Below are 14,554 nucleotides of genomic sequence, written 5' to 3'. Positions count from 1 at the left end.
TTAGTATAAGTCCAGTCAAATTTAAAGTCGCTGAGTGATTTTGAGTGGTTAAAATGATAAAATCCTAAGGGAAATCCTTATTCCAAGGGTTAAAGGGTCAAAATCCATGCTAGAGGTGATTTTCCCCTCACATTCCAGACTACCCAACCCATTCCTCCACTCAAAATCCATACTACACATGGGTTTCCCCTAGAATCCATACTGGCCACTAATTTCCCCCACTGTTTATCCACACCTGGAGCGATTTTACCCTGGAAATGCTAAAATTTGGCTAAGTGTCAAGATTTATCCAGACTGCCATCGAATTTCCCCCGGGAGTGCGGACTGGAATGCAAGGATAATTCCATGCCTGGGTCGATTTTCCACCAGGATTTTCCCTTGAGCATTTTTGTAAGGATTTTTGTCCGGATTTTTATCCAGACAGGGATCGATTTTCCATTGGGAACATTATGAAGAGTTTTGAGTCCGGATTTTTGTCCAGACTGAGGTCGATTTTCTACCAGGGAGGTATTTTTTCAAGTTAAGTGAGTTTTGAGTGTGGATTTTTGTCCAGACACCCATCGAATTTCCCCTGGGGGGTGATTTTTGCAAAATGAGTGCTTTTTTGTCTGGATTTTTGTCCAAACTCACATCGATTTTCCCCTGGGAGGTTTTTTATGTGCATTTTGGTGAAATTGAGCATGGATTTTTATCCAAGCATGGGTTGAATTTCCCCTATGGGGCAAATTTTGACACTTAAGTGATTTTTGAAGGGATTTTTTAATCCCAACCTATAGCGATTTTCCCCTGGAGGCTTTATTTTGGATTTAAATTGGAATATTTTAATAAAAAGCCCCATTTTGATTGCTTTTAAATAATTATTAAATGGTTATTTAAAATTTAAAAGCAAATTTAATAACTTGCAATAATTATTAAATGTTTGAACCTTCTAGAAGCAAGTTAGGGTTTCACCCAACAAGTATTTATACAAGTGTTTTTTATCCCACATTGCTTGTGTGGTGAAAGTGAAAGATGAAAGCAAGTATATGAGAGGAACTTCAGCATTATTTTATTATTATTTCTGCCAGGTGTCTCCATGAAAGCGATTTTTCTCCAAGTTGGGCGAATTTTTAGCAAGGCATTTTTGTGAAGTGTGGGATTGAGGATTTATTTTTCCTCCATTTTTTCCAGCTTGCTGATCTATCCTCCTTGGCTGCCATTAAAGACCAGTTTCAGATTTTCGATTTTGCTAAGTTTGGCGATTTTTTCCAAATTTAGCAATTTTTGGTAAAAGTTGGCAAATTCATGATTGGAGACTTGGGCGATTTTTTCCTCCACCATTTGTGCTTGCTGTTCCATCCTTCATTGCTGTAGATTGCTGCCATTAACAACAATTTTCAGAATTTTAAAAATTTCGATTTTTGCTAAGGCAGGCAAATTTTTGTGTTTGGGGTATCCAACCCCAACTTGGGCGATTTTTCCAGATTGTTGCCATTCTCTATTGCTGCAGATCAGAGCTACCATTGGCATCAATTTTCAGAATTCCATTTTGCGCTAGACTTGGGAAAATTTCGATTTTGCTTGGGAGGTGTTTTGGTGCCATATTTTGATGATTTTTATGCATGTTTGTTGGCTGCCATCATTTCTAGCCTGCTGATTCGCTTCAGATCTGAGGTTTGCTTCAAACTTTGACCTCCATTAATGGCTGCCATTAATTTTCAGATTTAAGTTTTTATTGCCTAGCCAATTCCAACTTGGACATTTAGCATTCAGAGGTGTTTTATGGAGTTTTCTGTGCACTTTTTAGACCATCTTATCGCTGTTGCAGGTCTGAAACTCCATTGTTATGCGGTTGTCCTCAGAAATTTTCATTTCCAGCCACCTAACCAATTTTGATGAATTTGCTTGGGGTTGTTTCCTTAACAATTTTTCATCATTTTCAGGGATTTAAACCACTTTGCAAGGTGCTGGTAAGTCTGAAGTGTTCGATTTTCAGATTTGTCCTCAGAAAACTAAATTTTTCCAGCCATACTTACATTCCAGAAAATGATTGTTTTCATTGATTTCATGCACATTTTGAAGATTACAACATGTTTTGAAAGTCTGAATTTTCAGGGTGTCTTCAGAATTTTGACCTCTATTGTTGACTGCGGAAGGTGTCTTCAGACATTCCTTGTGTGAAAACACAACCTTTCACACTTTTCCTTAGTCACCACTTATTTGGTATACTCCTTTGCATTCTTTGCTTGCATATTTTCTAAGCATAAGGAGGTATAAATGAATTTTATGGAAGGCTTCCATGCCTTAGCGTTGTCACACTTTGAACGTAATTGCTAAAATTTACCAAGTTTATGGATTATTTTCTTGACTCCATGCTCTAAATTAGCTAAATCTCTAGAAAGTCAGGAATTTTATTACAAGTATTTATTTTTATCCTAGGACTAACTTCCAGCTTCGTACAGGTGCGATGTCAAAATCAGGATACAAGGAAAGAAAAGAACTGCTGAAGACATTGGAGACTGGATTTTATCCAGAGTTTAAGATTTCATCCAGATAGAAGGAGATCACTGATACTAACATGCATTTCTTGGACTTCGACCAGATGCAGCGTCGGATGTTCAGATCCAGAGATCAGGTTCCTTCTCCAGCATATGCGAATATTATGAAGAGTGGCATTTTCCATGCTGCTGGGTTTCCACAATCCATACAGTGCAGTGAGTTGATCCTGGAGTGTGCACGATGTTACGATCCGCTCACAAGAATGATCAAGAGTCCTAAGGGCATTGTCATCGCCTACCTTGCCGAGGATGCCATTGCTGAGGTGTTCGGAATTCCACGCAGAACAAACATGAAGGATGTGACCAAGGAAGATTATGCAGATAGATACACGAAGAAGATGGGTGTATGCAAGAGTTTAATTAATAAAGAGTGGATGATTGAACCTAGGAATCATCATTCCAAGGCTCCCAAGACACTTATGTGCGTAGATTTTAAGCTGGAATATAGTGATTTGATATTCCTACTCAATAGAGTGATGGAAATGCCACAAGGAGCAATATTTCATGGATGGATGTTCTACTTCATCCAGGATTGTCTTAGAGGAACACTAGTGAATTGGTCCAAGATCATAAGCGACAATCTGGATTTCCAGTTGAGGAATGTAGAGCGGTCCAAGTCATTTGCCATGACTTCCTACCTGGTGTACCTGCTTGCACGATTTGTTTCATACAGAGGATTGATATGCAAAGGTGAAGTCGGGAATGGGCAAGGACAATTTAAGAGTTATGAATGCTACCCCCAGTTGAGTATGCATAGAATTGAAGACTACAAGAGAGTGAATGATGCATTCACTATGTACATCACACGGATGCTGCAGGGCGGAATCCACAGAAGATTGTCCAAGGAGGCAACAGAGTTAATAGAAAAATATGGATCGTGGTATATACAGTTCCCCACTTTCACATACCTCGGATTCATGGGTTTCAATCTGAACCCTACAGACTTCCTAGGTATCCTACTGACAGAATGATATTGTTGGAAGTGGTGAGACAACTTCTAGAGTTCGATGTTATCCAGAGAGAGAAGCACAGGATAGGAATGACATTCCCTATTTCAGTTGGGAAGACGTCAGAGGTCTGCCAATCCGCCATAGTTGCCAGCACTGTAGGTGAGGAGATTGCATTCTACAGATTTGCTACCTACAAGAAAAGAGAAAGATTCGATCCATACAAGAAGGTCGGAAGGATCAGAGGAGAGAAGTTCACTCATAAGGTTGACATAGAGGATTATTGGGCTAACTTAATGGAGGAACAAGCAGTGAAGAGAAGAATGTGGTCCAGAATGTCAGTGGATTTCATGAGGAAGTGTGGACTTTTCCTCATCCTTGATCAGGTATTAGATGATAGAGATCATACACACCCACATTATGAGAATGAAATGAAGAAGGCAATCCTATTGCCAAATTGGTCAGAGTCAGAAGAAATTGACCTGAATGTATTGATGAGAGAGGTCTTGAATTTCTCTCGCACATGGATAGATATGCAGATGAACAGATTAGTTGACATGGGTGTTCCCTTCACTTATGAAAGGATGAAGACGGAAGATTCTACTTCCGAGGATGATCAGAGGACTGTCAGTAATGTCAGGATTCATGCAGACGAAGAGAGTCAAGCTCCCAAGAGAAGGAAGAACATGCTTGGAGAAGTCAAGGCTAGAGGGAAGAAGATTGAGGATGTGAAGAAGAAACAGAAGATTATCATTCCTCCACTTATCATTCCTTCACCCCCTCCCAGTGTCTCATCAATCGAAGTGATTGAAGTAACAAAACAGAATAAGGAGACTCAACAGTGTTCCAACACAGTGATACTACTAGAGAATATTCTGGAGTTCCATGCCATAGCAACATCTGCACCTCCTGATGAGAATAATGATTAGCCAGAATCCCCTACTGTCCTTTTGGAAGTTAGCTTGGGAAATGAAGTATATGATTGGACTAAAGATAATCCTGATGATAATGAGGATGTTATCTCGGCATTGAAAGGACTTGATCGAGAAGTGTGTCTTGATGATGGTATGGAAATGACCGCTATTCCTGAATGGCTGAGGAGAAGCATGGAAAAAATTAAACAGATGATAGAGGTACAACCTATTGATGATATTGATGACTACCTAGCTAGGAGTGCTAAGAAGAAGGAGCCCAAGAGAGTGGAGATTTTGTCGCACATTGCTAGAGATGAGACAGGAATGCGGATTGCGCAAATTGCTGTTCCTAGAGCCAGCGTGACAACGGACACTGCTACTCCCATGGATTTTCAGATCACTTCAGTTGCCCTTGGTCGTCCATCCATAGGGCAGGAATTCCAGGAGATTGGTAACAACCTCCAAGCAATCAATGCAAAGTTAGACACAACGATTGCAGAGAATGAAAGGTACAAAGAGGAAAATATTAGACTCAGAGAGTATATTGCAGGGACTAGGCGTGGAGATCCCACCCTTATTTCCCCTATTGCAGTTGACCATGGAATACATTCACATTGCGAGGTAGCGAGAGGTACACACTCAGAGGTGGAAAAGTGGATTGAGAGCACAAGAAAGCAGGCAGATGATTTTCTTACTCAGTTTGTCCAAGCATATGATAAGACAACAACGCTTGTATTCAGAATCCAGTATTTGGAGGGAGTTTGGGAAGAATTCCGGCCTATTCAAGAGAAGACTATTCCATGCCTCCTGGCATTAAAGAAGGTTCCTAATTCCACCTTGGTCAGCGAGAACATTGTGCACAGTGGAGACATATATAATTTCCATGGTTGGTATTGTGCATTAGCCTTGAAGAAATCAACTTATGAGAACGCCCAATCGAGTTGTATGGAGATGGAAGGATTAATTCAAGACATTCAGATGAAAATCCTTGCCTCGATTGAGGAATTATTGGGTGTTGATGTTAGTGATGCTAGTGGTTTACACTTAGCCGAATTAAGAGACAAGATGAAATTTATGTATTTTTGCCAGTTGGACTCTTTGAAGAAGAGTCAGATTGATGACTTGGTCTCTTTGTTGATTCATGTTCATAATTCACAGAAGCTCATGCTTGAATGGGAGAACACTTTGAATGCTTGCTCGGATTCATTGGATGTGATTGATTTACAGCAGGATATCTTGCCTAGCATTTCCATGGAGGAGTTAGATTCAGTATTGGCTAGATTCTTGGAGTATGCTAGGAGAGAAAGAGATGCAGGAAGGAATCTTCTAGAAGATTCCCTATATGATGACTAGGTATCTTTTCATTGGGCCATATGTTGGTGGTGCCATTTTTGATGTAACCCTAATTAGGGCAATTCTAGGGTTTTGTTGGCATGATCTCAGCCGTTGACCTTAGATCAATCTGGGCCATCCATTTTGTAAGAGACTATATATGCCCCTTTGTCTCTCATTTGTAAGAGGGAGTTTTTGTAGAATTGTTGGTATATGCTACAGCTATTTGAATCCTAATCATTGTTCAATTGTTGGTGATTTTGCTCTTCAAGTGTTGTATTTGCATTCATGGTTCTCAATTCCTCCAAGTTAGATTAGAATTTAGATTAGAATTTATTTTCATGTACGTTAGATTGAGTGGAAGATTTGTTGAATTTATTTGTGTGGAATCCTTAATCCATACCACTAGCCTCTTGCCGCTGGTAAGTGCACCTTGTGTGGTCAACTGGAATTTAAGTAAGCATAACTTCAACTATTATTCGTCCGTTGACAAGCATCAACTTGGATGGTGTCTACGTTTGATGGTAATAGTTTGAAAATCTTTAAGTATACCTTAGATGATTGCACTAAGCTTGTGTCAATACCTGATTGTGAGACCTTGCCTAATTTGATTCCACTAGATCCATTCATCATTTCCTACATTCTTAGGCTTAGAATAGATTTCCTGAACCCTATTCTTTTTTCCCCCTTTTTTAGTAAGAAGTAAATCCAGAGCCTTATTGATAAATCTTAAGTTGCCAGCACACCTATTCCACATTATTCATGATAATCCAAACATTTGCGTAAGTCCCCAAGTGAAACACAACAATTCACATCAACCACTGAACTTACCCACTCGTCAAGACCTGACATGTAGAAACCTTGGAATTATTTTAGTTGATCTCATTCTGAGCATCTGAGGTGATTTTGTTCAAGAGAGGGTAAATTACTTTGGTAATTTATTCTGTATTGTTATGTGCATAAAAAACACATCAACACTACCAAAAGAGCTCTGAATAGCAAAAAACATTCATGTCATTTAAATGTAAACCTCAGAATCTGGCATTTCTGTGTTAAGAAGTCATTCTCTAATCATTGAATCTGCAACTCTTGCTTCCAACTTGTAAGAAAAATACTCTACTATTGATGGCTTGGTTTGGAGTAATCTTGTATTCCTCGTCTTCATAAAGAATCACCGTGATAAACTCCAAGGTAGCATATTCATTAATATAAGAAATGCATTCCTGCCATAAATCTGAAACTACTCCCCCATGTGGCATATCTTGGCCTCCCATACCTCTTTTCATTCTTCCAGATTGATTTGCACCCTGCCACCACTTCCTCCTGCACACAAAAGAGATATACCAAAAGTGCTTACAAAAGCCTTGAAGAGATCTGAAATTTATCAAGTTCTTGCACAGTGGAGGAATAGTGACCTTGCTAGTGCCATCAATACTGCATACAGAAGAAAATGTTAAGCACATACAGCTTCCGCGAAAGAATTCCATTCCTTCAATAAATATGAATATAATCATTTCTGGTGGGTGAAAGATGGGCAAAGGTTGCAGATTACAATGTAATACTGCTTTTAGGAAGATTGAAATCTCCCACTAACTAGGATTCACACAAATCTTGGAATGGAGGGGAAATTGAATTGTAAGATGGTCCTGATGACATTACTTTCTCTGAAACATTGTATGTAACTCAAATTATCATAACTGTTTTCTACCAACTTCAGTTTTTCTATAATGCTTTGCAGTTTTTTGTCCTTCAAGCCCCTATTGTTGCACCTAGAAATAAAAAGTTGATAATCACCTTCTACTAGGTGGTGTTTACATCCCATAGACTTGGCTTATTGAACCCCTTCAAGAGCACTAATGCTTCTGCTTTATTGTTTGACGTGGAGCCTAGGAAAGAAGATCCTCTTTAGAAAAATGGTCCTCCATGGTTATGCTAGATTGCTCCTGTACAAACCAAACTTGGGTTACCTTTTGATGCAACATCAAAAGCCAGTTTCAATCAGCCTTCCTAAGCAGCCTCTTGTATAGTTTTTATCCTATTCACGTTTTTTCTGATTACCTGATTAATGGGGGATGGTGTTGGTGTCTATTTTATCATCTACCAAACATTAGAATAGGATACCCAAAGGTATTCTATCCTCTCCTGAAAAATCACTATTGATTCCAAGGTCTATATGTGCGAACAAGCGACTTTAGTGGAATACCTTCTTGGGTAGTGTATGCTGAAATTTCAAGGGGGACTTACGTTGACAAGTATCTTGAACTGCTGAACTTAGATAGATTTGACAATTTTAGGCTCTTCTTTTTTTTGGGAATTTTCTGGGGTTTAGACTTTCAAAAGAAAGAGAAAAAGAGATAGGGTTTAGGAAGGCTAATCTCATCCTACGAATTTCGGAGACGGTATCAACTGGGTGCTCTCGAGAAACCAAACCTTGCTTCGCCACACTAGGGACAACTACACAAGGCCGGTGCAATCTTCAATGGGTTGTGCTTATGATCGAGATGTTGGGATGCACAGGGGATGGGCTCAGACTAACTTTGCACGGTAGAATGGAAATCATCCATTTACCAAAAGTATGAGCGGAGATACGCCATCAATTGACACTTATCAAATCCTTCATTCAAATTAACAACGATGAAAGCAAATCTAAATTAATTCTAACTAAGTGTTGAGGCAATTGAAACCATCAAATCATTCAAATAATAGAGATTACAAAGCAGCGCACATGCAATATATTATCTGGAAATGACCTTAAGCAACAATACATCAAAAACCTCACACTCTCCAAATGAGAGGAGGTAGCCTTATATAGTTTTAAAAAATAAACGAACGGCCGAGATCAAACAGTGATCAAGGGCCCAGATTGAAAGCTATAAACCCTAATTAGGGTTTCCCAAAACTAACTACCCTCGACCAATTACATTTGGGACACTTGTCCTTCTTGCTAAATATGAACCATCAATGAAAATAGAAGGTTGTTGCATTGTGAAGTGTGCCCTTCTAGAAGCTTCTGGATAAGTCAGGTTCATCGAACCTGGACATGCTGACTTGGAGCGATTTGATTGGTTGGAAAATGACGAGGCGCCACCTCAATGTGTTGGATGTCTTCCTTGAATTCTCCGATTTGTGTCAAGAAATTGTCTAAGTATGGAAATTTGATTCCTTCTTGTCACCATTTGATTCTGCTTGGGAGCTTGTCTTTTTTAATTCCTTCAGGAGATGAAATCCTTCAAGAAGTTGGAAGTTTATCTAACTTTTCCATATTTTCACCAAGTCTGAGAACTTTTCTTTCTTGATGCCTTGAGATTCTTTCAAGTGCCTCGAATTTGGAGAAGAAATCCCCTCGTGAAGTTTTTTTTTTATACTTGGACAAATTTTGGCCCTCTCTATACTCGGACGAACCTTGCTCGTGGTCCCATCTTCAATTCTGAATTTGGCTCGAAACTCCATTTGTGTTTTCTGTGACTATCTTTCCTTCAGCTGCCAATTTATGTTGCGTGGGAGGAGGTAAAAAAAGCTCTGGGTAACCCCTTGCAAATATGAAATGATGGGATCAAGCTGTTCTGGCATTCACTGTGATCATGTCCTTCTTCTTGATACCCTGACATGCCTTCATCATAATTGAGGAAATTGGAATTTTCTTTGTGAAACATTTCCCATACTTAGCCAAATTTTGGCTATCTTCACGCCCGGATGAACCTTGCCTGTAAACTTGTCCTCAATCTTTCGTTTGGTTTGAAACTCCAACTGCGATCTCTATGATGATCCTGCTTCTATTTCCTCCTGCGACCTGTAAAACCAAAGGAAAATAAGTTAGAAATCTATCTTGGATTAAAGAAAATCGAGGCTGCGAACGGCTAAGTGCTTGGAAAATTTCACTTCATTTTCTTACTTAGCCATGAGAATGGGATTTTCACATGTAAATTCTCCAACCTTCAAGATAACTGTGATCACAATCCAACACCAAGTGTTATAACTCCAAAAATTTCTTATACTTAGCCAAAAAAATGATTTTCCTCCCTTAGAAATTCGAACAAATTCACTAAAAATCATTTCTCAAACTCTGGAAAAACTCAGAAAATACATAAATCTGCATCATGAATTTAATTTCACCTTCAAAAATACTCAAAAATTTAGGAGAGATTCAATAATTCGTCCTTATACTGGTTGTCTTTCTCCAAAAATCTGTGAAACTTTTGTCAAAAAAGTTTATCCAACTTCTAGCAATATCCAAAACTTTCTCCAGATGAACTCCAAACTGAAAGTATTTGACTATGCTCTCCTTAATATTTTCGAACTTCTTGGTGTAGAAATGAAGTTTACAACGAAGTATTTGTAAATAAAGTTAAATCCTCAATCAGAAACCCTTAAAATCTTCCAAATCATGTTTCCAATTTTAACTTCATTCTTTTGGAAAGTGTTGTCATGTTTCCAAATTCGAAGAAAATATCTTCCAAAAGTTTCCAATTTGGCTATAAGTTCGAAATATTTATTAATCTTCCAATATTCTCTTAAAAAAAAAACTTTCCATTTTGGATTTAAGTTCGAAATCCTTATCAATCTTCCAATATTCTCCTTTTGAAAACTTTCTATTTTGGATTTAAGTTCGAAATCTTGAAGGATTTTCATGACATCACTTTGTATTTTCGTTGATTCTGTTTGACTTTTATGTGTAGGCGGAGTTTTGGAGGCTTACCTTCATCTTCCTCAAACTTGGGCGGACTTTCCTTACCTCTCCAAGGCATGGCGGAGTTTGAGAAGGCTCTTCAACATCATACTTGGCATCTACTTCCTTGGGCGGAGTTTTGAAGGGTCCCTTCAACATGGAGGGCGGACTTTGAGCAAAGCTCAATCAAGGCGAATTTTTAGCTAAGGCATAGGGCGGACTTTGGAACACACCCCCTAGGCGGACTTCTAAGACATATCCAACATGGGCGGACTTCTAGACCTTTGCATCATTTTTCTAGGGTAGGGCGGAGTTTTGATGGGTCTCCAACATAGGGTGTACTTTGGACTTCACCCCTTGGGCACCCCACACACATGGCGGACTTTAGAGTGTTGGCCATCATGGTCTCTTCCAAAACATGACGGACTTTGAAGGGTTGGCCACCAACATGGTAGGATAGGGCGGAGTTTTGGATGAGTCTCCTTACCTTGGGTGGACTTTGGACTTGGTTCCCACATGGCGGAGTTTAGAGAGTCCTAAGACATGGCGGACTTTGGAGGCCTCTCCTCATGGCTCTCCCTAACATGTGTGGCGGACTTTAGGCTAGACTCCGACCACTTTGAAGACCTTGGGTGGACTTTGGAGTTTGCTCTTCAAAAATCTTCTCAACCTATGGCAGACTTTGGAGGTTGCTCCTCATAGGCGGACTTCTAGACCTCTCCATCATGTTGCTAGGGTAGGGCAGACTTCTAAGGACTCTCAATGCTTGGAGGGCGGAGTTTGGACAAGACTCCCACATCTTCTTTTCTCACTCCACAAGGCATAGGGCGGAGTTTAAGAGGCATGACCACCAATTGACATGCTTGGGCGGAGTTTTGATGTCTTTACTATCTTCACCAAGAAGTTTGGGCGGACTTTGGAGAGTCCACAAGACTTGGCGGAGTTTTGAAGCCTCTCAAGGCGAACTTTAGGAAGGTCTCCTTGAGGGCAGGGTTCTATGGTCCCTCTTCATAGCCTCTCCAACATGCATGGTGGACTTTAGACACCTCTCAACATGGCAGACTTTTGGTCTACCTCCCAACATGGTGAAATTTTGGCTAAGGCATGGGGCGGACTTTGAAGGTCTCTCCTCATAGCTCTCTTTACCCTTGGCGGACTTTAAACTTGGCACCTCCTACCTTGCTCTCTTACTTTGGCGGACTTGGGAGAGGGCTCCTATATGACCTCCATCTTGGGCGGACTTTGGTGGCGGCTCCCACCTTGGGCGGACTTTGGTGGTGTCCCCAACTTGGGCGGACTTCCATCACTCCTCCTCCTTAGCCTCCCAACCTTGGTAGACTTTGGAGGGCTTTCTACCTTGGACGAACTTTGGAGGGCTCTCCACCTTAGCCTTGGCGGACTTCAAACCCATCCCCTAAGCGGACTTCAAGCAACATCCCCTTGGGCGGACTTTGGAGGGTCCTCTTCCATGACTTAGCATCCTGGGCGAACTTTAGGCTGTACCCCTATGCACCCTACACATTCATGGCGGACTTTGGTGTGTTGGTCTTCATGGCCTCCCAAGCTTGGTGGACTTTGGAGAGTGCTCCCACATAGCCTCCCAATCTATGGCGGACTTTGGAGAGTGCTCCCACATCGTTGGTGGAGTTTGAGCCTGCAATACTTCAAAACCCTTGTTAGCCAGACTTAGAAGAATTTTCAGAGAAATTTCAAAATTTCACAGCTTAATAAAATTTAACAGGATTAACTTGAAATTTGAAACCCATGCCTAGGTGGATCATCTGAAGTAGCAAAAAGCCTAAAATCTAGGGATTTAGCTTTTTAGGTTGAAACTTGGAGTTTTTGAGTTTCGGTCGAAGTTGGTCAGTGGTGCAAGTGTAAACCCTAGGTTTGCATCCCAAAAAAGCAAAAAGCCTAAAATCTAGGGATTTAGCGTTTTAGGTCAAAACTTGGTATTTTCGAGTTCTGGTTGAAGCTGGTCAGTGGTGCAAGTGCAAACCCTAGGTTCCCATTCCGAAAGAGCAAAAACCCTAAAATCTAGGGATTTAGCTTTTTAGGTCAAAACTTGGAATTTTTGAGTCCCGGTCGAAGCTGGTCAGTGGTGCAAGTGCAAACCCTAGGTTCCCATTCCGAAAAAGCAAAAAGCATACATGCCTAAAAAATAGGGAAAACTTTCTAAAAATAGCCATACCGGGGATTGGGCTAAAAATGCAAAAAACGAAACTTCCTAAAAAATAGGAAAAAGCAAAAAAGCAAACTTTCTAAAAATAGAAAGTTGTCCAAATTTGTCCAAATCAATTGCGATCTTCGTCCTTTGGCCTCTCTAAGCACTCTGGTGGTGTTCGCATTTCGGAATCACATAACTTGCAAAAACTAACTTTCAATCATCAGGGCTTGAAATGCTCTGAACTGGACAAGGCTTGGTGAAACTGCAGCAAAAGGTCATAGGACACTAACAAAACCCTAGAAAGCAGGAAAAGAGAGGGTCCCCATTTGCAATGGGCGATGTGTGGAAAAGGTCACAACAGATGGTAGGGCCAATTGTTATTGATGACACACTTTCTTTTTTTTTGATCGGTAAATGACACACTTTCTTAATATAAACATGTTCTGTTGAAATAACAGCTAGGCAAATTGTCCCAATTGAACAATTTCACCATCCTGTTCTCTTACTGATATCTTTGTGACAAGATTATATTCTCTTCGGAGATGAGTTATATGATGACAATCATATCTTATATTTATACTTTTATTGTAATTGATATCTCTGGGGTTATAGCTGCAAAGTGCAAACTTTTCATATATTTTCTTTGTAAACCTCCTATTAAAGCCACTAACTCTAAAGTATTTATTTTTAACTGCAAGCATATTTTATCACTCTTAAGAGATTTTATATTGAAAATTCTGACCCTGCATCTGGTTAGTAGGTAAAATACAATGCTTATTACTGACATATTGCTGCAATAATTGACTCTGACTGCCACATTCTTTCTTTCTTTCTTTTTGTGTCTTTTTCTTCTTTTGTTTTCTATTTAAGAAAATACATCTCGATGTACCTTATATGCATTCTGATGGTCATATATAATTTGAGTATTTGTAGTTTAGCTACGACTCACTTCAGAATCAGGCTTTTAAGTTATAATCGACTGCTATTACATAGACTCAGGTCATAGTTGTTTTTTCCTGTTTGAGATTCCAATATTTTTTCCAATTAGTTAATCGTGTTCATTGTACAATGAAATATAAATTGCAGGAAATAAATACAAGCGCAAGCATCTTCTGATAGTGTCGGAAAAAAATTCTGTAAGAGAAAAAGTTTTGTTGGTGAAAAGGTAAAGCTGATTTTTCAAGTCATTCTGACAGAACTGTTTTTTTCCATCTGAATAGCTGAACAACTGAATTTTGCATTTTTTTTTTCAGATATAAAATGGGTATTATCTAGCTTATCCACCTGCAAAAGTGTTCTAAATCATGGAGTCTGCTAGTAGCTATATATGAAATAAGGAAGAAACGTTCACGATAAATTTAGAAGAGGGCATTGACAGCTTGGACTAACTTGATGTAGATGATAGAGGATTTCTAAAAGTAACGTCAAATACAAACATATAAGTCATCCCAAAAAGTCTCACACGTTGACCAGTTACATATAATCATTTCTGAATTATAAGTTCTCTCTGGGAACATATACTGCATGCACTAGCTTTATAGTTCATCTATAGGTAGATGGACATCAAGTTGATTTTTCGATGGACTGTTATCAGTAGATCCGTGCTTTTAAACTGCAGAAGTTTCAGCTCAGCATAAGTAATGGCAATGGCGTTGAGTGTTTTAAGGACCAGCTGCTAGCCGCCTTGGACAGTCAAAATTTCAATAACTATTCACAGTTGTCAACCTTAGGCCCCTCAACAAGACGCAATAATCCACTTAATTGATTGTACTTTATAGTGGAATCAAAGTCTTCCATAATAGAAGCAGAAACTTTCCCAAGAAACTTTAAAGATGGATACTTGGTCATTAGTGCTAAGTTCCCTTTTTGAGGCCTTATAATCTGAAGTTCTGGACCTCAAGAAATCTTTTCAGGAACCCAATCATCTTTTGCATCCATAACAATTGAAGTTGAACGGACCATCAACTTTCTTAGCTGCCAAAGGCTTATGG

General features: G+C 39.5%; 1 protein-coding gene across 1 annotated transcript in view; it reads left to right on the top strand.

Annotated features, from left to right (window-relative positions):
• The window catches only part of LOC131042441 (methionine aminopeptidase 1B, chloroplastic), a 265,674-nt gene that overhangs the window by 36,779 nt on the left and 214,341 nt on the right, over positions 1-14,554 (top strand). Inside the window, exon 2 of the mRNA XM_057975714.2 lies at positions 13,650-13,728. Within this exon, the coding sequence (XP_057831697.1) occupies positions 13,650-13,728 (79 nt within the window). The remainder of the gene's footprint in view (positions 1-13,649; positions 13,729-14,554) is intronic.

The sequence above is a fragment of the Cryptomeria japonica genome, chromosome 1 (genome assembly GCF_030272615.1).
Source record: "Cryptomeria japonica chromosome 1, Sugi_1.0, whole genome shotgun sequence".
In the NCBI taxonomy this organism is placed as follows: Eukaryota; Viridiplantae; Streptophyta; class Pinopsida; order Cupressales; family Cupressaceae; genus Cryptomeria; species Cryptomeria japonica.
Note: the sequence above shows the minus strand (reverse complement) of the source record. Positions and strands in the feature narration are given on the sequence as shown.